The sequence below is a fragment of the Eubalaena glacialis genome, chromosome 16 (assembly GCF_028564815.1).
Source record: "Eubalaena glacialis isolate mEubGla1 chromosome 16, mEubGla1.1.hap2.+ XY, whole genome shotgun sequence".
Lineage (NCBI taxonomy): Eukaryota > Metazoa > Chordata > Mammalia > Artiodactyla > Balaenidae > Eubalaena > Eubalaena glacialis.
In genome coordinates, this window is record NC_083731.1 from 81751321 (window position 1) to 81775728 (window position 24408).

The window sequence follows — 24408 nt, forward strand, 5'->3', positions numbered from 1 at the left end:
ATGAATGTGATGACTGATATCATGGATTTTTATGACACAAAAAATTTATTGGGACTTTGGAGAGAAATAAACCTTTCCAATCAGAGGGACAACTGCTTTAAGAATACCTGTCATCTTTCAACAGCGGTATAAAAATCTACGTAGCAATAATCACCTTCTATCATATTACTCATTTGTGTAAAATAAGTTTGCATTTATAGCTTTATATTTATAAAATTTATAAATAATTTGCTTATTTATGTTTATTTTATCTTGTCAGACATAAGGTCCGAGGGGGTGGGGATGTCTGTCTGTGGTACCCCAGGCACCTAGATCAGGGCCTGGATTTTGAGAGATGTTTTAAAGGGAAAAGAGAAAAAAAATGCCATGGCACACGGACAACCCCTCCTTCACCTCTTTAGAAACAAATTAAATAAACTGTGAGACAATGTCAGTGGGATCCCGTATACATTTGCTGGCTTTTGGGAGAGACCTGAACAACTGGCCTGGCTACGTACAAGGAATTAAGTCATCTGAAATTACAGGCAGTAAAAATCTCACCACAGGGTTTTTAATGGTGAAGGCAGTATAAACAAAAGCGAGGAATCTATTAAAACCTCCTTATTTTTCCATGTTATTTTTAACAACTTATTCCTCATAAATCAAAATAGCCAAAAGGTCAGTTCTTGACAGAGATTTAGCTTGAACTTGCAACTCAATACATGAGCCTCTTTTCTTATTAAATTTGCTGGACTGTTTATCTCCTCTCTCCCAAATTGTCAGCCTCTCCCTCTTTTCTGGCTTCTCCCTCTCAGCCAAGAAACAAGCTCGAGTCTCGCTCATCCTCTGACTCTGCATCCTACTATAGCCCCATCCTCTCTTTTTTTGCTTCTTTTCAGCCAAGCCCCTGAGATCTGGCGTCTGCTGCTACTTCTCCATGGAAACTACTGACCGTTAGCAATGAATTGTGAAATCCATAGGGTAATCTTTAGACCTTATCTGCTGGGATCTATAGGACTGTGGACTGCTCCACTCCGTCTTCCTAAGTCCTGTCTTCTCTAGGTTTCCATAAAACACACCTTCTAGGTGCTCTCCTTCTATAAACATGCTTCCCTTCCCTCTCTGCTCCCTCGCCCTTCCTTGGCCTGGTCCTTAAAAGTTGGGGGTCCAGGTTCTTTCTTTCACTCTGTACGCTCTCCATTCAGGACCTCATTCATTCCCATGGTTCTGACCCCTCTGGTCTTCCATGAGTCACGACCGCTGGCCTTCCCTTGACCCTGGTCTGTCTATACTCAGGATGTCCAACAGATGCCTACACTCAATAACCCAAACCAAGCTCATGATTTCTGCCTTGGCCTGACCCTCCTCTTCTCCCCGAATCGGCTCTCCAGGTGGGGTTATCACCACCCATTTCCCAGATACGGCACTAGGCACTCCCTTCTGTGCACTCCGCCCAGTAGCTCTTGACTCTGGTCTCTCCCCTCTGCTCTCACTGGGCTGTCTGAGTTCAGGTCCTCTTCATTTCCTCTGTGGACTACTGTCATCATTTCTCAATTGGTCTCTTCTCTCTAGATTGGATGTTCTCTAATCCATTCACCACACTGCAGTCAGTCTTTCTAAAATGCACTCTGATCTCGTCCCCTCTCTTCTTGTTTGAAACTGATGAGTGACTTTCAAAAACCAAGCAGCTTGCTTGGATGCCCTTCCTGTTCACAGGTTTCTGAGGGGTTTTAAGGAGAACGTATGTGGTCACTGGCCTACAGACTCCTTAGGGTACAATACAAGGCCTTCCAAGATTGACTTCTGCCTCTCTGCCTGTCTGTGACCATCTCAAACTTTCCCCCTTCCTTACATGTTGTATTAGCCAAACTGACTACTATATAATCTCTCAAATGCATCATTCTATTTTATACCTCTAAGCCAATGCATATGATATTTCCTTGGCCTGTAATGCCTGTCTGCTTGCCAAATGCAATGTCAACTATTTATCTGCTTTGCAAATTTCTACTCTTCTTTCAAATTGCAGCTCAGACATCAACTTCTCTGGGAAGTCTTTTCTGATATTCCTGGCCCAGTAACTGATTACTCCCTGATCTTCCATCTCATACAGAGAATGTGCTTTTTAAAAATTGTATCATAATCATATGATTGCACAGCTTTCTTTATTACTAGACAATGAAACTTTGATGGGAGAGGCTGTTTAATTCACCTCGGTATTCCTAGGATCCAATCACAGTGCCTGGCATACAGGTGGCACTCAAATCTTGGTTGAAGTGAATAAAAATAAATTTTAGTTTTCCAAGAAGAAAATTAATTTATCAAAAAGGTTTTCCTTGAGTCCTTCCACTGTTTCAGGCACAATGCAAGGATGTGACTAAGTCTGTCTCAGATAAATGGATTTTCCAAAACATGATTCACAAAGACTACTCGTAAAGATGTGCCCTGATTCAAACTCTCAACAACTGATACATGTAGCAACATTCACGCTACAAAATACCATCATCACCACCACCAAAAAACAACTTACAGCAATTATTTGTATTAGAAGTTATACCACCCATATTTAATTTCTTTGGGAAATTTTACATACACAGTGTATGTAAAGTATTATGATTCATCTAAGCATCTTCACATTTGTCCTATGTTTATTTATACCTACACTATTTTAGATAAATACACTGTTTTAAAGATATTCTAGAATTTACTTTTATATGCAACTGAACTTAGCCCAGAGTAAGTTTGAGCTACAAATTTAGCATCAATAATTTTGATTCTAAATTACACTAGAATTTAAAAAGTAAGAACACTTAAAGCAGAAATGATCACACATGTCATGACTGACTATCACATGGTACCTGAGAAGAGAGGGAGAGTGAGCTCGGGGTACATCCTGGCCAGTTCGCACGACAAGAGGGCTAGTGACACACTGTACAGGGGTGGCAACGGGCCGTGTGTTCCATAGAGAATACTTCCAGGTCTTTGTTCAGCTACTTTCTTCGAGTACACAAAAAGCTTTGCTTCAAGGATCTATAAAGAAGTAGTAGGAAAGTAATAAACAGTATGAAAAAACATTGGCTATCTCAGGAGTATTTATATTGAATAAAGTTTTGTAATAAAAACTAATGAATGAATATTTTAATATTGTATTAAAGGTAAAGCATCAGCTGCTTCCTATGTTTACAGGAGATTATGTAATTGTTTTCTCACTCATCATATCCACCGGTGATATGCAGAAATAAATAAATACGTATCAATAAATAGCAATCCAGTAGATCAACTACCATTTCTATTTTCTGTGCTCGAGGATGGAAATTTCAACGTAGTCAATGATACGTGCCTGCATAAGCTGCATGGAGATTTCATAAATCTCTCTGTTGGTGTCAGAAGCCTTGAATAGAACAAGGTTTAACAATGTCACTATGTCAAAGGGATAGTTCCTAAAAAAAAAATAAACAGCATAGTTTATGAGACAGCCTGGCTAGTAATCTTGATAAATCATCACCTCTCAAAATTCTAGATGGCACACTGACCTCGGTCACACTTACTAATGACATTCCCAAGCCCATGTGGCCATTCCCCCACCCCCCTCATTCTTTTGCTGTTTATTAGCAGGTGAAGGGAAATAGCTCCATTTTGGGTTAAAATTGAATATAGTCACACCAGGATAAATGAACACAAAAGTCTATCTACTGCAAATAGATTTCAATGAAAACCAAATACAAGAGGAAAAGAAGAAGACAATATGTCTAAATTTCTCAACAGCTCACTGACGTACTATTTTCATTCAATCTATCTAAATTTATTAAACACCAAACATCTATCAGAAACAACTGCAAAGTACGGATGATACTAAGTTAGTAAGGCTGGTGCCCTCCCCTAAGGAAGGCTTACAGTTTAGTTAGGGAGACCAACTATACAGTCTAGTTATGATGAGCTATGGTGGGATTATCCACAGCATGACAGAGAATCCCGACAAGGGACACCTACATCAGACTTGGGGTTAGAGGAGGCTTTTTGAAGGAGGAAACAAGCAAACTAAGCCCTGAAGCGCCAAGAGACATGGTAATTGTTAGCAAGGCCATGGAAGGGGTAGCATGGGGCAGAGAGAACAGCATTTTGAAAGGTTATATATGAAAATACCTCTCCCCCGTTACACAGAATTTTAAACATAAATGTGGTTATACTACCTACATGTATTGTTTGGGGATTCGCTTTTTCACCAGACAGTGAGGCTCAGTCTTTCTAGTAGCCGGACTGTGCTCCATAGTATGGACATACCGTAACTAACCACTCTCGTAGTGGATGCTGTGGTGTGCCACCTAGGTCCCCCTTCAGGACTGAGGCACTCAATCTCCCACCACAGTGCTGCAGGCAGATACCTTTGGCTGAATACCTCTCTGGGAATTGCCTAGGCCGACGTCATGCCTACTCCCCAGCAGCACCCCTGTGGGATTGGCTGAGGTTTCTTTCCTCTGTCCAGTCCTGTTTCCCTCACTTCCCCACAGATGTTGATCTCAAGGGCATTCCCTAATAAATTTCCTGGACTCAAATCTCCACCTCAGAGTCTTGCTTCCTGGCGAAGCCAAACTTTGACATGTGTTGACAGACATTTAAAGGTTATTTTCATTTTTTTCACTATGATAATACCACAAACACCAAATGTGCAAGTATTTCTTTAGAACAGATTTCTAGAAGAGGTCATGCAGGGTCAAAGGGCACATTAAAATTCTGGTAGATACTGCTATATTGCCCTCCAAAGTGGCTTTACCAATTAGCACTCCCAAATGATTGCTTTTCTAGAACTTTAATTTTAAGTGAGCAAAAATGCATGAGGTTGATGTGTTAGGTGAGAAATTGGGCAAAGCCCCCAAATAACGGTGGTGAGGATGATGATAAACAATGGGTAACACTTATGTTATGATGTGCTTACTTCGTGCTAGTTATTGTACCAAGTCCTTTATCTAGATTTGTTATTTAATCTTCACAACAAGCTTGTGAGGCTTAAAGAAGTTAAGTACTTGCCAAAGGTTAGGGAGAAGTAGTGGAGCCTAGATTCCATCCTGGATTTGTATGACTCCAAAGAATTCAAACACTTATCCACAGTGCTATCAGCCTCTTGGACACCTCACAATAGATCATTTCATGGCCAGTCTAATTTGGAATTCTTACAAACTGCAGTATCTGGAAACAGACCTTTCTGACTGTGAAAATAGAAAGGTAACTTTCTTCTGAGCCCCACAGTAGCAGAGATGTCTTACCTACATTGCTGTCTCTGACACTGGGATTTAATACATATGTTTTTAATATAAATAAACACTGGAAACTACTAAGGATCACTGGGGATTTAAAGGCAGTAGAAGGGTAGACAAAGCTTCCCTCTTATGCAGGGCTATGCACTTGACCAAGTAATTAGGGAATTCAATTGGCTGCTTAAGACTGAGCTATGGAGTTTAAGGGGAACAACATTGAAAGAAATAACACAGATACAGAAAATGAAAGAAACCCAGAGAAGGAAAAAATTAGAAAGCTCTCAAATGAGTACAAGAGCATAAATAAAACATCTGTACTTAGATGTTTAAAATAGGCTTAGAAACCAAATCTCACATTTTTCAGTATTTAATTATTCAACATAGGCAGTGGAAGGGTAAAAGAAATAAAGACAGCTGTGCTCATACAGAATAAAAATAAAATGGTAAAACAAATATGAAAGGTAAATATGGTTCAGAAAGTAAACAAGAAATAAAATTGTTTTTTCAATCTGAAAGAGAGGAGATTTTGAAGAATTTGAGAAATACCCACTAGCTCTGGCTTACTTAGAACTAAATGACGAAGCTCAGGATAATTTTATTCTAAAGAGAAGCAGATTTTACTAGCTGATATGATTACATCGTAGCTCTTTGCGCCCAATAGCTGTTGAATAATAACAGCTTTGTGTTTACAGGGTGCTTACTATGTGCTAGACCTTAGGTCAAGAGATTGGTTTTATTTAATTCTTACCCTAACCCTATTATCACTCCTATTTCACAAATGAGTAAGCATTTGTAGTAACTTGTTCAAGAGCACACAGCTTAATGAGAGGCAGAGCTAGAATTCAAACTCAAGACATTATGTTTCCAGAGCCCAAATTCCCAAACTCTGTGCTCTCCTGAAATTCTCCAGCTGAGTGACACAGCCAAATGAGGCTCTACATCACCAGTTAGGGCGTGTGACTGAGATTCATGAATCATAAGCTTCCCTTGTCTTCCTTGGCGACAGATGGATGCTATTCCCTTAAGAAATGTGGGGCATTTACTTTTAAGGATTCAAGCTTGCAGTGCCTGATTTAAATTAGAAAAGATTTACAGACAGTTAAGGCAAGGCAGACATGCAAAGAACAATGACAACAAAAACCACCTCCAAAAATAAACCCAACAAAATTCTTTAAAAATTAAAACTTTGATCTTGCATATAATTCTAAGACATCTATTAACTATATTCTAGTAGTATGTTACAGAGTAAGAGTAAAAACAATGGCATTCTTAAGTATTTAATTAAATGTGAAGAGAATTCTGTTGAGTTAAGCTAGTGATTGGAAGCGGTCTATACTTTTAATATAGAGCATATTATTTACCTTGATTTATAACCTTGGAAAGCCATTTAATCTCTTTCTCAATTTCCCTATCTCTTCCAAACTGATATAACTTGGAGTTGAGGGAAAAATTAATAAGAACACACACAGAAACCAAACAGTTATTTGAACTAATGCTGCTTGACAGGTGAGCTATTTTCTTTTGGGCTAAATTATAGTACTGAGCTGCATTTAATAGATTTTAATCAAATATGAAACATACATTATGAAAAATGCTTCAAAACTAATATTATTAGTTCTACCATCACTTTCTACTTTTATCCTCGCTTCCCCTGGTCCTATTCATGTTCCACTCTGACTTCCAAATCTCTCAACGTCACCAGTCAGATCGTAGTTATAGTTAAGTTATAGTTTTGACTGGAGACCAGCAAGTTCACAACACACGCACGTACACACACACACACAGAGTCATTTATAGAAATAAACTAAAAAGAAGAATGCAGAGAACCATTTTTTCCCATTATCACAGCTGTTGAATATAAGGATTGATATATTAACTACGTAAAAATTGCTTTAGTTCTAAAACTAAAGGTAGAAAATTTTAATCCACAAGAGCATTTTTAAAATGTTAAATCTTTAGGTATTTTAAGGTCAGCTATAAGTGGTTCCTTAATAAATGAGTCTGCTTATAAACTGTCATATTCCTACAAAAATAAATACAGCGTATGATCATTCTCATTTGACAAGGAAGAGGTAATTCTTTTCTTTACAGGAAGAATTCTTCACTTTAGGGTATGTCTTGTTGCAGGAGTTACTGCCCGGTACCTTGTTTGAGGAATTTAAAATATGATCCAGTTTATGTACGATTTTTTTAGGAACAGATTATTTCATAAGTTATTTAGGTGTTTTTTAGATGCAAACTTGCAGAAAACAAAGTCTAAAACACCAGAATTGCTTTTGAAAAAAGTACTGAAAACTGAAGTGCGATGATTGCGCAAACAAATCTGGAGGCTTATCCAGACTACACAGGCTGAGAACTTATGGGAAAAGAGGGCAAATTTAAGCCACAGCTGAAACGTTAAATTCTGAACGTGCCCTGTGGTGAGAAACGACCGCCATTTGTGGTCACATGTTGGCTACTGCCTTGGCAGTGAGGTTGCAGCCATGGCATTGCCTGGCCCTCTGACCTTCCCTCTGAACAGACGAGTGTTGTGAAATAAGCTGATAGGCGATATTTGTTTAAGAAACCAAAATATTTTAGGATGCTATCTTAAAAAATCTACTCTAAACATAGAGGGCTTTATATCCTAATATTTTTGTGACTGAGATATTACTGGAATTGAGACTATATTGCTAAAGTCATAAAACATTTATTTGTGCTCCCTAAAAAAAATACCTAGATTTATCCAGAGGAATGCAGTGTGATATTTTATGAGAGGGCCATGCAATGAAATAAATGTGACTAGGCTAGTTCAAACCAAGTTCACTGGGAGAAGGGCAGTGAAGAGAGCAAACTTTTATTACTCTCATTTTTGTCAAATGAATCTATGGTCTAAGTCATAGATTCTAAATACATTTTTAAAAATCAAAGAACAGAAATTTATTTTTAGAATGTTGAAATACCTGAAAATAAAACGACACTCCAGAGAAAGAGACTCTTATAAAAAATGTTATTTTGGTAATATCCAATAGGCTAAATAAATATTACTTAGTATTGCTAACATCAAGAAATAAACCAATGGAAAATCAGACAGTTTAGATTATGTTCATCTGATATGACTTTTATGGAAATTAACGTATATATATAATAAAAATTTTACTACTAAGATTATGAAAAATGAAAGCTTTAGACATGAAATGTTATCTACTATATAAAAGAAAGAAAAATATTAAAGAGAAACTTGCCTCTTTAAAAAGCATGTTCATTTTGGGTTGATTGAAAATAGATGTCTTCTAAAATACTGTTCCTATTAATTTAGAACCATAACAGGTTGGAATTTACAACTAATTTACATTTATTCCCTTCACCCTGTAGCTCAAGATAGCTATTTAAAATGCAATATTTAATTAAAAGGGACAATCAACAGCCTATATCAGTCCTTTCAAAAATAAACTTGTGACATAAATAACAGCAAGATCCTTTTTGACCCACCTCCTAGAGAAATGGAAATAAAAACAAAAATAAACAAATGGGACCTAATGAAACTTAAAAACTTTTGCACAGCAAAGGAAACCATAAACAAGATGAAAAGACAACCCTCAGAATGGGAGAAAATATTTGCAAACGAAGCAACTGACAAAGGATTAATCTCCAAAATGTACAAGCAGCTCATGCAGCTCAATATAAAAAAACAACCCAGTCCAAAAATGGGCAGAAGACCTAAATAGACATTTCTCCAAAGAAGATATACAGATTGCTAACAAACACATGAAAGGATGCTCAACATCACTAATCATTAGAGAAATGCAAATCAAAACTACAAATGAGGTATCACCTCACACCAGTCAGAATGGCCATCATCAAAAAATCTACAAACAATAAATGCTGGAGAGGGTGTGGAGAAAAGGGAACCCTCTTGCACTGTTGGTGGGAAGGTAAATTGATACAGCCACTATAGAGAACAGTATGAAGGTTCCTTAAAAAACTGAAAATAGAACTACCATACGACCCAGCAATCCCACTACTGGGCATATATCCAGAGAAAACCATAATTCAAAAAGAGTCATGTACCACAATGTTCATTGCAGCTCTATTTACAATAGCAGGACATGGAAGCACCCTAAGTGTCCATTGACAGATGAATGGATAAAGAAGATGTGGCACATATATACAATGGAATATTTCTCGGCCAAAAAAAGAAACGAAATTGAGTTATTTGTAGTGAGGTGGATGGACCTAGAGTCTGTCATACAGAGTGAAGTAAGTCAAAAAGAGAAAAACAAATACCGTATGCTAACACATATATATGGAATCTAAAAAAAAAAAAGGTTCTGAAGAACCTAGGGGCAGGACAGGAATAAAGATGCAGACGTAGAGAATGGACTTGAGGACACGGGGAGTGGGAAGGGTAAGCTGGGACGAAGTGAGAGTGTGGCATGGACTTATATATACTACCAAATGTAAAATAGATAGCTAGTGGGAAGCAGCCGCATAGCACAGGGAGATCAGCTCGGTGCTTTGTGACCACCTAGAGGGGTGAGATAGGGAGGGTGGGAGGGAGACGCAAGAGGGAGGAGTTATGGGGATATATGTATATGTATAGCTGATTCACTTTGTTATAAAGCAGAAACTAACACACCATTGTAAAGCAATTATACTCCAATAAAGATGTTAAAAAAAATAAAATAAAATAAACTTGAGCCGCCTCCTCTCGATTTCTAATACATAATAAGCCCTTTCTTGGGAATAGCTTTTGCAGTATGGGGAGCCTTCATTAACCCTTTCGTCTTAGTTATGAAAACATTTCTTTCAATAAATTATAGAACTGAATGACTCCACTGAATGACTAATTTACATAGCTAGGGCAGTGGTTTTAAAAGTGTAATCCATGGAATCCCAGGAGACACATTTCCCTTTCTTTTTTTCTTTTCTCCAGGTTTGGGCAAGAGAAATGTAACATTTTTACATTGCTTCCTGCGTTTAGTTTGGTCTCAAAATGGCTGAAGTGCTCATAGTTCATACCTGTCACAAACATTTCTAGAAATTCCTTTAATGTATCTTTATCATTTTCAAATCCTGCTCTAATACTTCGTTATAAATTTCCAGGCAATTAAAAAGAAATTTCCAGGCTATAACTACAAACCATTCTCCTAGTAGAATGAAAAATCAACGTAGCTGTACACTTAAGAGGGAATAGGCTATCTGCTGGGGAAAGATAGGCCATTTTGTATTTCCTTAGAATTTACTCTGTTCAAATATTTGCAAAAACAGTCAGCTCTCAATTATTCATACGATGAAGAGTAACCTTAATTGCATTTGCCAGTGCCCAGTACCTTCCACTTAAAGAATTCATACCTGCTTCCACACACAGTTGCTATGGCTTTGAAGCAGCCGGATGCGAGTTGGTAGGAACCAGTGTAGCATCGGTCAATTGCCCAATTGAAAAGATTTATTTGGTCAGGATTTAGTTCCAATAGCAAGACAACAACTTCGCAGCCAAGTTGATGAACCTGAACACATGGAGGAAAGCAATCATTCACGCTTAATGAAAGATTATTCAAGGGAAAGACACAAAATCAAGCTTAGCGAATACAAATTGTGTAAAAGGAAAGTGAACGCTAAACATTTATCTTGATTAGTTTTTATTCTAGGAATTCCTCTTTAAGAGGATGCAATGTTGCAACTGAAAACTGAAATGTATAAACTAAATTTGACTCAGTGTAAATCTGTCATATAGGGTCCACTCATTCTCGATTTTTAACTCTGAAAAGGTGATAAAGACTTCATTGGCAATGTTTCTTTTTTGTATTTAAAATATTTTTGAAAAATACATGTATTTGGTTTAAAAAATTTAAATATATAAAAGGATAGCCTTCATGAATGCAAAGTCTTTTAATGAAAAAGATCAGAGGGAATATGTTTATGAGGCTTGATTACTAAATATACGGTGTACAGCGTAGCTGGCAATCTTTTAAAAAGAAATACAATATCAATAAGCTCTTTTTAATCAGAGACTTTCATATGAAAAGATCATCATACTAGACAGAATTAATAGGATCATTAACTGATGATTCTTGAAGGTACTGTTAAATACTGGATGGTCACATTTGTCCAGGACAAGCCTGGTGTCTGGAGGCTATATTCCCCTCAGAAAGTAACATTTTCCTGCCTCTTCCTGAAGTTGTCCATTCTCCTGCCAGTAGCAACAAGGTGGAGAAGGAAAGATTATGCCTTGTTTGTTCTTATATTATAGGGTATGGGCCCAGATGGGAGCTATATTCTTTTCCTTTCTTTTTTTTTTTTTGCTTTTTTTTAAACTAAAAAACTTTATTGTGTACCAAAATTACCGTTTTTTAAAATTAATTTTTATTGGAGTATAGCTGGGGAGCTATATTCTAACTAGATGGTCAAATATCATCAACCTAGTTCCCCACGGGCTTAAGTACTTAGAAGCAGATAAAAGCTGGTGATACTATTGCAAAGGACTTAAAAATAACATCTCATTAAAAACTTAGTTCAACTTGAAAGAAAATCAGCAAGTTTTTATTGTGCTTTAGAAACTTTATAAAATGTAGATAGTATATAATTCACAAGTAAATGGTGAGTTATGTTAACTAAACACACTAGTGTGAATACCAGAAGAAACCAGATCACCAGTACCACTGAAGCCTGCTTTGTGTATTCTCTTCATCACTAGCCTCTCTCTCTTCCTCAAAAGTAACCACTATCTGGATTTCTACCACCATTGATTAGTTGGAGCTGTTTTGAACTCTGTGTAAATAGAATTATACAGTATATAATTTTGTGTCTCTCTTTCACTCAACTTACGTTTAAAAGTCATCAACACTTATTCGCTTTCATTGTTGTACAGTATTCTAATTTATGATTGCTCCACAATTTATTCATTCTACTACTGATGAACATCTGGGTTGTTTCCAGCTTTTGACTTCATAATACTGCTTTGAATATTTCTGTACATGTCTTACATTGCACATACTGGATAACCTCTTCTGTAAATTGCTTGTTTAAGTCTCTTGCTCATTTTTCTATGAGTGTCTTTACCTTATTTATTTGTAGAGGTCCTTTATATATCCTAGATAAGAACTCTGTTGGCTTTATGTTGCAAATATCTTTTTTTACTCTACAGCTAGCCTGTTTACACTCTTAGTTGTGTCTTTTGGTGAACAGAAGTTATTAATTAGTCTCCCCTTATGGTTAGTAATTTTTGCATCCTGTTTAATAAATCTTTCCTTAACTCTAGGGATTAAAATAGCCTCCTGTTTTATTTTCTAGAAACTTCAGTTTTTCAGCTTTCACATTTAGACCTACAAACTATTTTTTTTTTCAATTTTTATTTTATATTGGAGTATAGTTGATTAACAATGTTGTGTTAGTTTCAGGTGTACAGCAGGGTGATTCAGTTATACATATTCATGTATCTATTCTTTTTCAAATTCTTTTCCCATGTAGGTTATTACAGAGCATTGGGCAGGGTTCCCTGTGCTATACCGTAGGTCCTTGTTGGTTATCTATTTTAAATATAGCAGTATGTACATGTCAATCCCAAACTCCCAATCTATCCCTCCCCCCCCATAACCATAAATTCGTTCTCTAAGTCTGAGTCTGTTTCTGTATAAACTATTTCTTCTTTTTCACTCGTGATATCTTATTTTTTCTTTTCTAAAACATTAGCTAGAATCTTTAGTATAATGTTGATAGAAGTAATGAAAATGGGCTTCCTTGGTCATTCTAATCTCAGAGAACACGTTCAATATTCACAATTTAGTGTGATATTTACTACTGGGTTTTTTTTTTTAAAGACACCCTTTATCAAACTAAGGAAGTTCTTTTTTATTCTTAGTTTCTCTCATGAATGAATGTAGAATTTTATTAAATGCTTTTTCTGCATCTATTGAAATGATCAGATGATATTTCCTTCTTGAGACTTTAATATAATTAATATACAAATGAATTGAAGGACATTTGAATATTAAACCAATCTTGTAGTTCTTGAATAATCCCAACTTGATCATGATGAATCAGCTTTTTAATATATCACTGAATTCAATTTTCTAATATTTTGTTTAAAATTTCTGTATCTATGTTCATGAATGAATTTGCCTTTTAACTGTCTTTCTTGTTAAATTCTTGTCAGGTTTTAGTATGAAGGTTATTTGGGTCTCATAAAATATGTTGAGATATGTTTCCTCTTGATCTGTTCTCTCTTTGAGGATTTGCATTAAATCAATGCAATCTGTTCCTTAAATGTTGAATTAATCCATAAAGCCATCTGGTCCTAAAGTTTTCTTTGTGGGAAGACTTTCAATTATAGATTAAATTTCTTTGTTACTTATATGACTATTCAGATTTTCTTTTCTTCCTGTGCTGTGTTTTTCTAGGAATTTGTCTATTTTATCTAAATTTTGAAGTTTATTGGCACAAAGATGTTCATATGTTCTCTTATTTTTAATATCTGTAGCATCTGTAGTGATGTCCTTTTACATTTCTGAGGTTGGTGACATACACCTTCTCTCTCTTAATCAGACTTGCCATGGATATACTAATTTTATTAGTCTTTTAACAAATTCAACTTTTGGTTTAAATGATCATTTCCAGTAATTTTTTCTCTTTAATTAGTTTCTGCTCTTATCGCTATTATTTCTTCAATGTACTTTTTTTGAGTTTGATATGCTATTCTTTTTCTAACTTCTTGAAATGGATGCATAGGTCATCAGCCTTTTTTCTTTCCAATATATGCACTTAAGGCCATATTCTAAGCAAGGTTTTATTTATAACCCACAAGTTTAGTATGTAGTGGTTTCATTATTCTTCACTTAAAAATATTTTTCACTTTCGATTTTTATTTATTCTTTGACTCATTGGTTAACTGGAAGAGCATTTCTTAATTATCTTTTCTATTATTGATTACTAGCTTAATGCCACTGTGATCAGAGAACAGAGTCTGTATCTTTCAATCATCTGAACTTTGTGGAGACTTGCCTTATGGCCTAGTTTATAGTCAATTTTGGTAAATGTTACTGTGTTTTTTTATCCTGATGCATCATAGTGTAATGTGAACAACACATAAGCCTACAGTTCTGAGGCTGATGTGTGAAGAGACTGTGCTGTGAACAATGCTTAGACAGGTCAGTAACCCAACTGAGGCAGGATAACCAAGACATTTAAAAACAACGTATTTTTGGCTAGTACTTACTCGTAAATCTTGACATGCCAGAATGTTGTCAAGCCACTTATACAGGTAGCCATCTGGGGAAAGGCCCACATTGTCAAACACTGGGCCACAGCACAACACTGCTGACATTGCCTGATGACAAAACAGAACACAACCTGGGATGACTGAATGGTACACAACTGACTTTAAAACACATACTACTAGATTTATAAATGATGAGGGTCTTTTTTTTTTTTTTAATAAATTTATTTATTTATTTATTTATATTTTTGGCTGTGTTGGGTCCTTGCGGCTGCGCGCAGGGCCTCTCTAGCCGTGGCAAGCGGGGGCCACCCTTTGCTGCGGTGCACTGGCCTCACACTGCAGTGGCCTCTCCTCCTGCGGAGCATGAGCTCCAGGCACGTGGGCCTCAGCAGTTGTGGCACGTGGGCTCGGTAGTTGTGGCTTGCGGGCTCTAGACCGCAGGCTCAGCAGCTGTGGCACAGGGGCTTAGTTGCTCCATGGCATGTGGAATCTTCCCGGACCAGGGCTTGAACCCTTGTCCCCTGCATTGCAGGCGGACTCTCAACCACTGCGCCACCAGGGAAGTCCCGATGAGGGTCTTTTAAAGCAGTTATTTCCACAAGATTTTAAACTATTCCTTAGTAGATTCAATAAAAAATACCAGATTCCCAAATTTGTCTCTTTTTATAAGAGTTAAAAACCCATAAATTGAACTTTGTAGACATGTAATTTTACAATAAATCTTTATAATGAAAGGCTGAGATATTAAAAACAAAATGACCATTTCACAGGACTTAAAATAAACTTACCATCAGTGACTTCAAGTGAATGAATTCTGCTTATGATAAATATAACTTTTCAAATTTTGTTTTGATGACAAATATTTAACTAATATACTGAACCGACAAACTTGACAAATATTTGACTGATGCACTAAATTCCCAAACTATGAAAAATGTAGAAATAAATAATTGTGATTCTTAATCAAAGATAAAGAAAATGAAGAATATGAACTTTAGTTCCTTTGAGGTGGGGAGAAAGCAAGAGAAGGGAAGAGAAGGGAAGATCCTGATTCACTTTGTAATCCGTAGGTCCAAATGATTATCAGGGCCATGGCTTATATTAGCTCCATAAAGTCAAAAGTCAACTTGACAGTTAGCAACTCCTGGTATATATGACTGAGACAATATACAGTTAGTTTTCTAAAGGAAATTAAGCTGTAAGAAATATGGTTCTGAAAATTTTGAACAGTCCTAGCAGCGTAGAAACTTATTTCTGGGAGTCTTCTAGGATAGGAGGAGACTAAAAAGGGAATATATATATTTTAAGCTGGAAGTTAATTGGCAAGGCAGTTACTTAAAGGGTAAATAAGCAAAAACTATGGTTTTCATATAGTAGAAACCTTAGATAAAAGTGGGATCTTGGAAAAGTTTCGCATTTTGAAATTGTGAACACAATCGGAATATTTACATGTTTATACATAGCTATCTATTTTGTTTATGTACGGATATTTTAGAATTTATAAAGTAAGCTTATGTATTTATATACGTGTATATGTTTGGTTTTTTTTGCATGTGTGCTTATATTTTATCATGTCATATTATATTATTTATTTTAATCTTATTTAAGGCATGGTTGTTTAAGGAAAGAGACCATCAATCTGACAAAAGTCATTCATGAGGCAAAGGTGACCTACCTTTAATGCACAATACTGGTATCTTGTAATCTGATGATTTCTATCACTATAACGATCCAGAGGAGTGAACATAATGCTGAAGGGTCCTGCCCACTGGCTAAATAAGATGAAAAGATGGTGCCTCAGGCTTTGCTGGGGGAAGAGAAATCTTCGGTGGTGAACTAGAGAGAAAACAGAGCTAAGAGTCTACTAGACTGAAAAATACAGTGAATACAGTTTACGTTGCTATTATGCATGATTCTTAAGTTTTGGGGAAAGGAGTAATTTCGTTTTCTAACTCAAGTTTTCTTTACGTAATGAAATATGTATTTAAAAAGTCAAGCTTAATTTTCTTTCCTCTCCTCATGTTTCAGTCAACAGCACCTTGTCTCAGAGCAGAAAGTAGAGATAGAAAATGGACTCACAGACACTGTTTTCTAAGCATTATCTAGAAAAACTGCAACACCTTCCACTCAGCTGCTGATTACATATAAAACGTTCTCTTTGCTGCTGCGTCTTTAGGAAGAACTGTGAAATACAATGGATAGACTGTCTATTTCAAACAAACATTCTTTGACTGAAGAAGCTAAATCTTAATTTAGGGTCATCAAAAATGAGGAGGATTGGTAAGAATGTTTTACAACATCATAATGTTAAATCATAATGAAAAAGTAGAAACAGATGAGCTGCAGCTTTTTGTAATTATGTCAAAAAATTTTAATTCCAGCAATTAATTTTTATACCAAACTGACCAGCTATTTTTATTCTCTATGCTTCTATTATATGAAAATGTTTCAGACCCATTTGTTCTATGAAAAAAATCCCAATAACATAATTTCTTAAGCTATATAGAATTCTACATAATGTGTTGACTGGATAGAGTCAAGAGCAGGAATATTGCTGAGATTATATGTTCACAGATTAGCACAGTGAGAATGAAAAAAAGAGCCTCTGTGAACTTTCCCTCCAAATTACTTCCTTTCTATGGAAATCATACAGGTTCATTTTCAGATGGGAAACAAAACAAAGAACAGAAATAATGATGAGCACAAAGCCAAAGTTAATTTCTATTGTTGCCCTTCCAACTCTGTGCTGCATGCCCATGATCTGTTCCAAGGATTTCCAAACAAATAAACGATCCCATCCCAGACCTGCAAACAGGTCAGTAGGTTTAAAGAGGAAAGAACAGTAATGAGGAACACAAATGATATTTCAAGCATGAAAGGTAATTTGCAGTGATGCATCACTGTACCTGGAACGCGCTGAATCAAGTTGGCAACCATAGCACTAAAATGTGCCCGGATATCTTTAAGAATTTCCACTTCTTTATCATTTTCAGCTTCTAGGAGCATGCGGGTCAGGTCCACGTATTCTAAGAACAAAGCTCCAAGGGCTAAAGTATCCCGTTCTAAGGCTCCATTGGTGCTGGAATAAAAGGAAATTAAACTTTTAGATGATTAGTGTTGATGTCAAAGTAGTACATGCTTCATGGAAAATAAGATTCACTGTCAGAACTCGCACACTAAATTTGTCCTTGACGAATATGCAGTGTAAACAGAATATGAAGAAAACAAGGTTTTTTGGACTTTTCTAAGTAAAAGTTAATATATTTAAAAAAAAAAAAAAGAAAGAATGAAAAAAAGAGAGGCAAAAACATCAGTTTGGTGAGGAGAGATCAACTCAGTAGAATTTCCACCTTACCTGTCACTTATTACACCAGCATCAGCCAGAAGTTCAAAAATTCGAAGTAGCTGTAGCCTTAACAAGTCTCGCCGTTCTCGACGTTTTTTGTTCTGTGCAGAAAGAGGTAATACCACTTATAAACACGGGCACGATAATGTTAACTATGCTTTAAAGGAAGATGTAATCTAGTCATTTTCAATTTTCTAAACACAAAGGACAAAAAGTATTTTTCTTTCTTCCTAATCCTTAGAGAAAATGCTTGCTATCACAGGCTATAAGAGAAACAGATCACAAGTGGGCCAATAAATATCTGTAAGTTGGAAATGTTGAGAGTCAACAAGCCTCATTTCCTAGAGGCCTCCAGCAGCTGCTGAAAAACTAAAGCATCAGAAAGAAGTGGCAAAGGACAGTGGACACTAACGGTCCCACCAGCTCTGGTCACAGAGGAAACACTGTTCTTACTTAAATTGCCAAACTTCTGCTACTTCTTGTACCTTATCTACTACATGGGAAGCCTCTTTTTTAGTCTTATTCTATTTTATTTAATTTTTTATCCTGCTACAGTCTAAGTTTATCCTTTTCAGAGTTCACTTCAGGGAAGATAATGTTGAGGAAAGTGCTTTATATACCAGATGAAACAAATAATGTTCTTGGCTATTCAACCCCTTATAAAAAAAAGCAAACCAACTAAAACCCCAAATTCAATCTTAACTCAAACCTCTTACAAAAGAATATAATATCTTAACATACATATGACTATTTAGGTTGCTTTTCTTTCATAAGTTTAGGACTTAAAATCTTTTAAAATCGGAACCAGATTATACTAAATACTCAAATATCAAAAATTAATGAAAATAACAAAAGTTAAAATAGTAAGATTCATTGTTAAAAGCATGTAGGTATGTTTGTATTCTTTAGGGGAAGCCATTGGGTATGGTTTAAATTCACACTACTGTCCAAATAAACCAAGGCATTAATTATTATTTTTTAATAGATCTTTATTGGAGTATAATTGCTTCACAATACTGTGTTAGTTTCTGTTGCACAACAAAGTGAATCAGCTATATGCAAACACATATCCCCTTATCCCCTCCCTCTTGAGCCTCCCTCCCATCCTCCCTATCCCACCCCTCTAGGTCATCGCAAAGCACCGAGCCGATCTCCCTGTGGTATGCTGCTGCTTCCCACCAGCCAACTATTTTACATCCAGTAGTGTATATGTGTCGATGCTACTCTCACTTTGCCCCAGCTTCGCCCTCCCACCCCATGTCCTCAAATCCATTTTCTATGTCTACCTCTTTATTCCTGCCAAGGCATTAATTATATAAATTCAAAATCTTACCTCTGGTCTTCGTTCCAGAGCCTCTTTCATTAATGGATGAAGTTCTTCCACCAATTCTCTATGAATGAAAAAGGTGAGCATTTAGAATTCATTATTGTTGACACCAAATTTGTCACAAAATACAGGCATTCAATCCCAAGTCATCTGCTTTTTAAACTTTGCTTCTGACATCAAAATCTCCTCTGGCCTTTCTATTTCCGTATCATGTGGTGAAATGGAAATTGCGATTGGCTTGTACTTTGTATTATCAGTCTTAACTCCAGTGCTACGTATATAATTTGGGCTCAATACATATTTGTTGACTTGATTTTGATTTAATGTTCTGGAGAGTCTATGGCAAAAATCTCTACCTGAACAACTAAACCAACAATATTTTGTAAGTGCTTACTAAATTCAAAGCACTTTCCCACAGGCTGAGGGACTGAAGAGAAATAAAATTGATTCCCTAAACAGAAGAAATTTTCAGTCTAATTAGAGCAAAAGAAACAGGTGTAATAACTATGGCACTACCTTTGGGATCTGTGCTCAGAGGACTGTTGATTTTAAAATAAAGTCTTTTTGGAATTTCAGAGATAAATTCCTTTATTTGAGCTACATGATAAATGCAAATTATGGCAACTACTTTAATAGCGAGGTTCTCATCAAAACCTTTTCTCTTGTGTAGTAAAACTAAAAAATTTTATCATATTAATACACGTCTGATATTACATGTATATACTTCATCTGTCCCCATTTTCTCCAATTCTCAGCTTTACACCTGGTAATCTAACCAGCTGTCATCTTTAGGAACTGACTTCTGAATTGCTTTGTCAAAACAGACAAAATTAGGAGATCTAGCCTGTGGCTAGGTATTTCATCTATAGTCTGCTCCATGTCTGAAAATCTTGTATTTTCTGGTAGAATATTTTGTGCTATTAGACATCACCCTCCAGGGAAGTCCAAGGACATGAAGGTAAAAACTCTATGGCATTCTGTACTGAAGAACAGAAATCCTGTATTCCATTCCAGATTTCTCCAACACAGATGCTAGAATTTCTTCAAAAAATGGAAATAACGCTAATGGTCTCCTTCATCTAATAGCAATCATTTATCAAATATTTATGTGCATTTTTACATTCAATCCTCTTGATACATCTATAAGATAGATTCTATAATTATACCATTTTTTTTAAAATTAGAGAGATACACTTTATTTTTATTTATTATAACAATTTTACAGGTGAAGGAATTGAGTCCCAGGGACAGTGTTTTCCAGACCCACGTGGCCAGTAAATTGCGTAATCTTAGTTGCTCCTAGGAGTACTCAGACGGTAAGATATGCAAAAGAACCTTAGGTTCTTTGGGAAAGACATTAGGTAATTCCAGGAATTGTTTTTATTATCTTCTTGTAGTATTTCTGTATGATGCTTTGTCTTAACTAATTAATCAGTGAAAACACGGGTTAACTGGCACTCCAGTAGTCAGAACTCACAATTGCTTTTTTTAAGGATAAAATTTGACTCTATACTGTAACAGATCTTTTTCAGTTGCTTCTAAAATGTCTCGTTAATCTTTATTTTTCAGATAGGGTTTCTCACAGATGCTTGGAGCTTTCCCTTTTCTGTGTATAGGAAAAACTAAGATTTTCTTTGTCTTTATAGGTTTTCGTTGCTAGATAAAATCATCAGAGGCAGCCTGAAATAAAATTTTATGATGACTCTTTGAAAAGGCTTTGACACTGCCTCGGATGGAATGGTTATTTGATTAAAGGTGTGAAACGAGTAAGGAATCCAGAAAGTGAGACATAATGGTTCTCTTAAGGCAGATACAGCATCTTATAGAAAGACCAGCAAGCGTGACACACAACAGACACCCCTGAAAGTGTTCTGTCAATGTTTAACCTTTGAGAGTCTGTTGTGTAAGTGGCTGATGAGCAGACACTCATTATTTTGACTTTATAGCCTCTGAACAGTCTGGCTAACTGGGGATTGACATGGAATTATCTACATTTATGGTTATCTAAAACAAAGCTTGCAAGTGAGAGAAAATCTGAGACGTAAAATCAAAGTTGCAACGTCTAAAAGTGAAATTCGAGGCAGTTGCAGGGAATGCTTGTCACATGCATGTCAACCAACGAGGACATAAAGGGAATTGTGCAAAGCCTGCGGACCTCCAGACACATGCCAAACACAAACTCAAACGAGTTAGAAGCAGGAACTACGATAGCAGCAGTACACAGGAGTTTAGAACAACTCATTAAGACTACCATACCTGAAAACAAGGGAATTTGTCCTTCCAAATCCTAAAACTAAGGACTCTGTGATCTCAATGCCCTCTAGTCTCATCAAAGGCACCAACTGCTTTAACAGAACTCCCACCGATGGGGTGCCTATGGCCTGAAACAAGTTGTTAAAAGTGAAAAAGAGGTAACATGATAACTGATGCTTCTTTTAATCAAATGATGATTCCATTATAACAGTTTTAAAGTACTGAACCACATCCCAAGGCACTGCCATCATTTCAGGAAAAAAAAAACACACATAAATTTTAAAACAGCACAATGAATGCATTTTTTACCTGGGACACAAATTCTAAAGAACATTCGTATTATAATAGTCTTCTTTTTTTTTTTTAAATACTTAAATCCACAAAACCATCTTTAACAAGATAAGTTAATCAAGACATGGTTTAAAGGTGAACACTTGGTGAGGAGTGAGAGAAACGTGGTATGTAGGACATGAACCAAACCTCAGGGCGCTAATAAATATAAGTCACTCTACGACCTTAGGCAAGTTTCTTAACTTCCCTTTATTTTCAGTTCCCCACTTGTCAGGGAGGAATAATAAATTATTCACACAAACGCTCAATGGAATTTAGAAATGTGTAGGATGAAAATCTGATCCCATATATTCCAGATGGCAGGCACAGTGCAATTCGCACTGTGAAATCTAGACAAACAAGCTAAAAAAAAACCTTACAGAATAATTCTTCTGAAGCATGTCATGTCACCTTGTTATCGTAGCTCACGGTACCATCAGGTGTAGTCGCCATTATTTCTGGAGTGGAAGCCCTTAAGTGTCCCGGGCTCATAATACTGGGTTTTGCGACTCCAAAACAAAGAATAAGGTAATTTCTCCACAATGTAACGTAGTTGTCTCCACTGCCGGCAGTGCTGGTTTTCTTGGCATTAATTGGGCTGCTAGAAATACAAAGTCAAAAACAAGAGTGAAACTCAGTTCCGGATTTTAGGTATCACTTATTAAATAAAGATCCTGGGAAGCACTCCAACTGAGTTGAACAATTGTCTGTCAAGGACTGTCTGTCTGGACAGGGAATGTCTCTATTGGATGGAAAGTTGAATAGAACTTTTCACCAGGAAGGGGCTGAGATTCTATACTCAGACAATCATAATGATTATTAAGGGAGGAAAAAAAATTAGCTCTAGACAAGAACTTTTAACCTGTATTTACTCAATGTGAAGACTTCTGTAGTAAGATGGTCAGAAACTAGAGAATTATATCCCGATCTCATATATAAAATGAAAATGTAAGAGGGCAAATGGTGAAACAAACAAAACAGAGGGAAGCGTAGGGGTCCCTTACTTCGGGTCCACCAGAGGCATCACGGACTGCAGCCGCGTGAAGGCGTAGGGCCAGGCGTAGCTGAGGGCAGTGGGGCAGTGCTTGGGCAAGTTCTCCTGCCGGAGAAAGCTGAAGAGGCAGAGGACCCAGGGGTCTTTGACAGACTGAGCGAAAATCCAGACGTGGGAAGGGCTCTTCACATCGTAATGGCTGTTGACCAGGACGGCGTTCCACTCTACCAGCCACTGCAGGTCCACGCTGTGGGTCAGGGGTAAGGTCGCCTGCAGGTGCAAGAAGCAGGCGATGAACCGGTGCTGAACGGCAAGCTCCACGTCCTCGTCCTGCCTCAGCCCAACGCCCCTTCCTCCACGATGCTTTTCCCGTCCACCTCTGCAATGGGTCCAGCTCGGAACCTGAAGCACCCTTCCCACACCTCCCACGCCGGACCTGGGTTTGCGGTCACGGCCATTCCTATGGGAGACTGCAGGCAGCGGAAGTGCGGAGTTCAAGGGCAGGGGTCAATGTCGCAGAGCCCCACACACTAGTACCCAGGAGCTGCCCACTAACTACTTGTCGAACAAATATACAACATGAGCTAATTTGAACTTGACCATGGATTTGCCAACTTAAAATTCTGAAAAGTTATTAATCTCTGAGATTCATAAGTGTGTTATTATCCCTGTAATTAGTTTTTTTTTTTAAAGCCATGATCTTGTTTACCTTTACTTGGACCGAAATACATTCTCCCTGGCTTAGGGAGATGGCTAAGTGCAATCTCTTTTATGAAGGGTATTTTACTAATGATTTTTGAGGTAAGATACCTACTTATTCTTGTCCTATGATATCAAGCCAAAATAATACATTCTAAAACCTTTGGAAAGATATCTGTATCCACATTTAATCTATATTATATAGAGACATATATTTATATATTGATACCACATAATGCCTTATATTTCATTCCCTTTTAAGTCCAGAGTATCAAAGTTGAGGGAAGACCAAGTTTCAAATAATCTAGCTGTTGTACGTGGAGAGAAAATCGCCATTACGTTTGTCAGGCATTTAAAGTGACCCGTTTTATCTGTTGGGTCTCCGAGTTCCCATGCGCCAGAGTGCTGCACCTGTGGCCTCCATGGTTAATGGGCTGAAGAGGCGCAGCTTCAGCTTCAGAGCCAGAGACTTAAGGCTCCAACACTGGCTCTGCCCAAAGCCCCCGACCTGGGAACATTTCTGAACACCCCAGAGTCTCTGTCTGCTTAATTTATGACTTGGAAATTATAATGCTGATCTCACTTAATCTTTAAGTGGATGACATGAGATAAGGGATGTCAAAACCTGGCACAAAGCAGGCGCTACTTCCCCCCACGCCTCTTCTCCCCTTTCAGTGCATCTTCCTACGTGCAGTTATGCTGATCTGGTTACCCAGGCTCAAGATTCAGATTCTGATAAACACAGAACAAAATCACAGGAACAGAATATAATCTGTAGGGAAACAAGATATGTATATAAAACAATTACACCTGACTCTTCCATTCAGTATCAAAACAATCTGAATTTCTAAAAGAAGAGGTAGAGGTATTCACTATCACTGTTAAGGTCTGCACTGCTTGGCTAATAGTTTTAGTAACTACCATGAATATTCCAACCATAAGCAAGAACAGGGTTGCTAAAAATAGGGATCTGTGTTCACTCTCGGTCAGAAAAGGTCATTAAAAAGCTCACAGGTGCCTTTAGGTTTTATATTT

The 24408-nt window shown here is 37.0% G+C and overlaps 1 protein-coding gene across 4 annotated transcripts in view; it reads right to left on the reverse strand.

The window, feature by feature from the left end:
* Positions 1-24408, reverse strand: part of FRY (FRY microtubule binding protein) — a 327509-nt gene that overhangs the window by 79323 nt on the left and 223778 nt on the right. For all 4 annotated transcript variants that reach the window (XM_061171162.1, XM_061171164.1, XM_061171163.1 and 1 more), the window contains 11 exons: positions 22685-22944; positions 22092-22281; positions 21354-21478; positions 19104-19161; positions 17780-17871; positions 17331-17503; positions 16100-16260; positions 14422-14532; positions 10563-10717; positions 3317-3416; positions 2835-3006 (listed from right to left, as the gene is read on the reverse strand). In XM_061171162.1, coding sequence (XP_061027145.1) covers positions 2835-3006; positions 3317-3416; positions 10563-10717; positions 14422-14532; positions 16100-16260; positions 17331-17503; positions 17780-17871; positions 19104-19161; positions 21354-21478; positions 22092-22281; positions 22685-22944 — 1597 coding nt within the window. The remainder of the gene's footprint in view (positions 1-2834; positions 3007-3316; positions 3417-10562; positions 10718-14421; positions 14533-16099; positions 16261-17330; positions 17504-17779; positions 17872-19103; positions 19162-21353; positions 21479-22091; positions 22282-22684; positions 22945-24408) is intronic.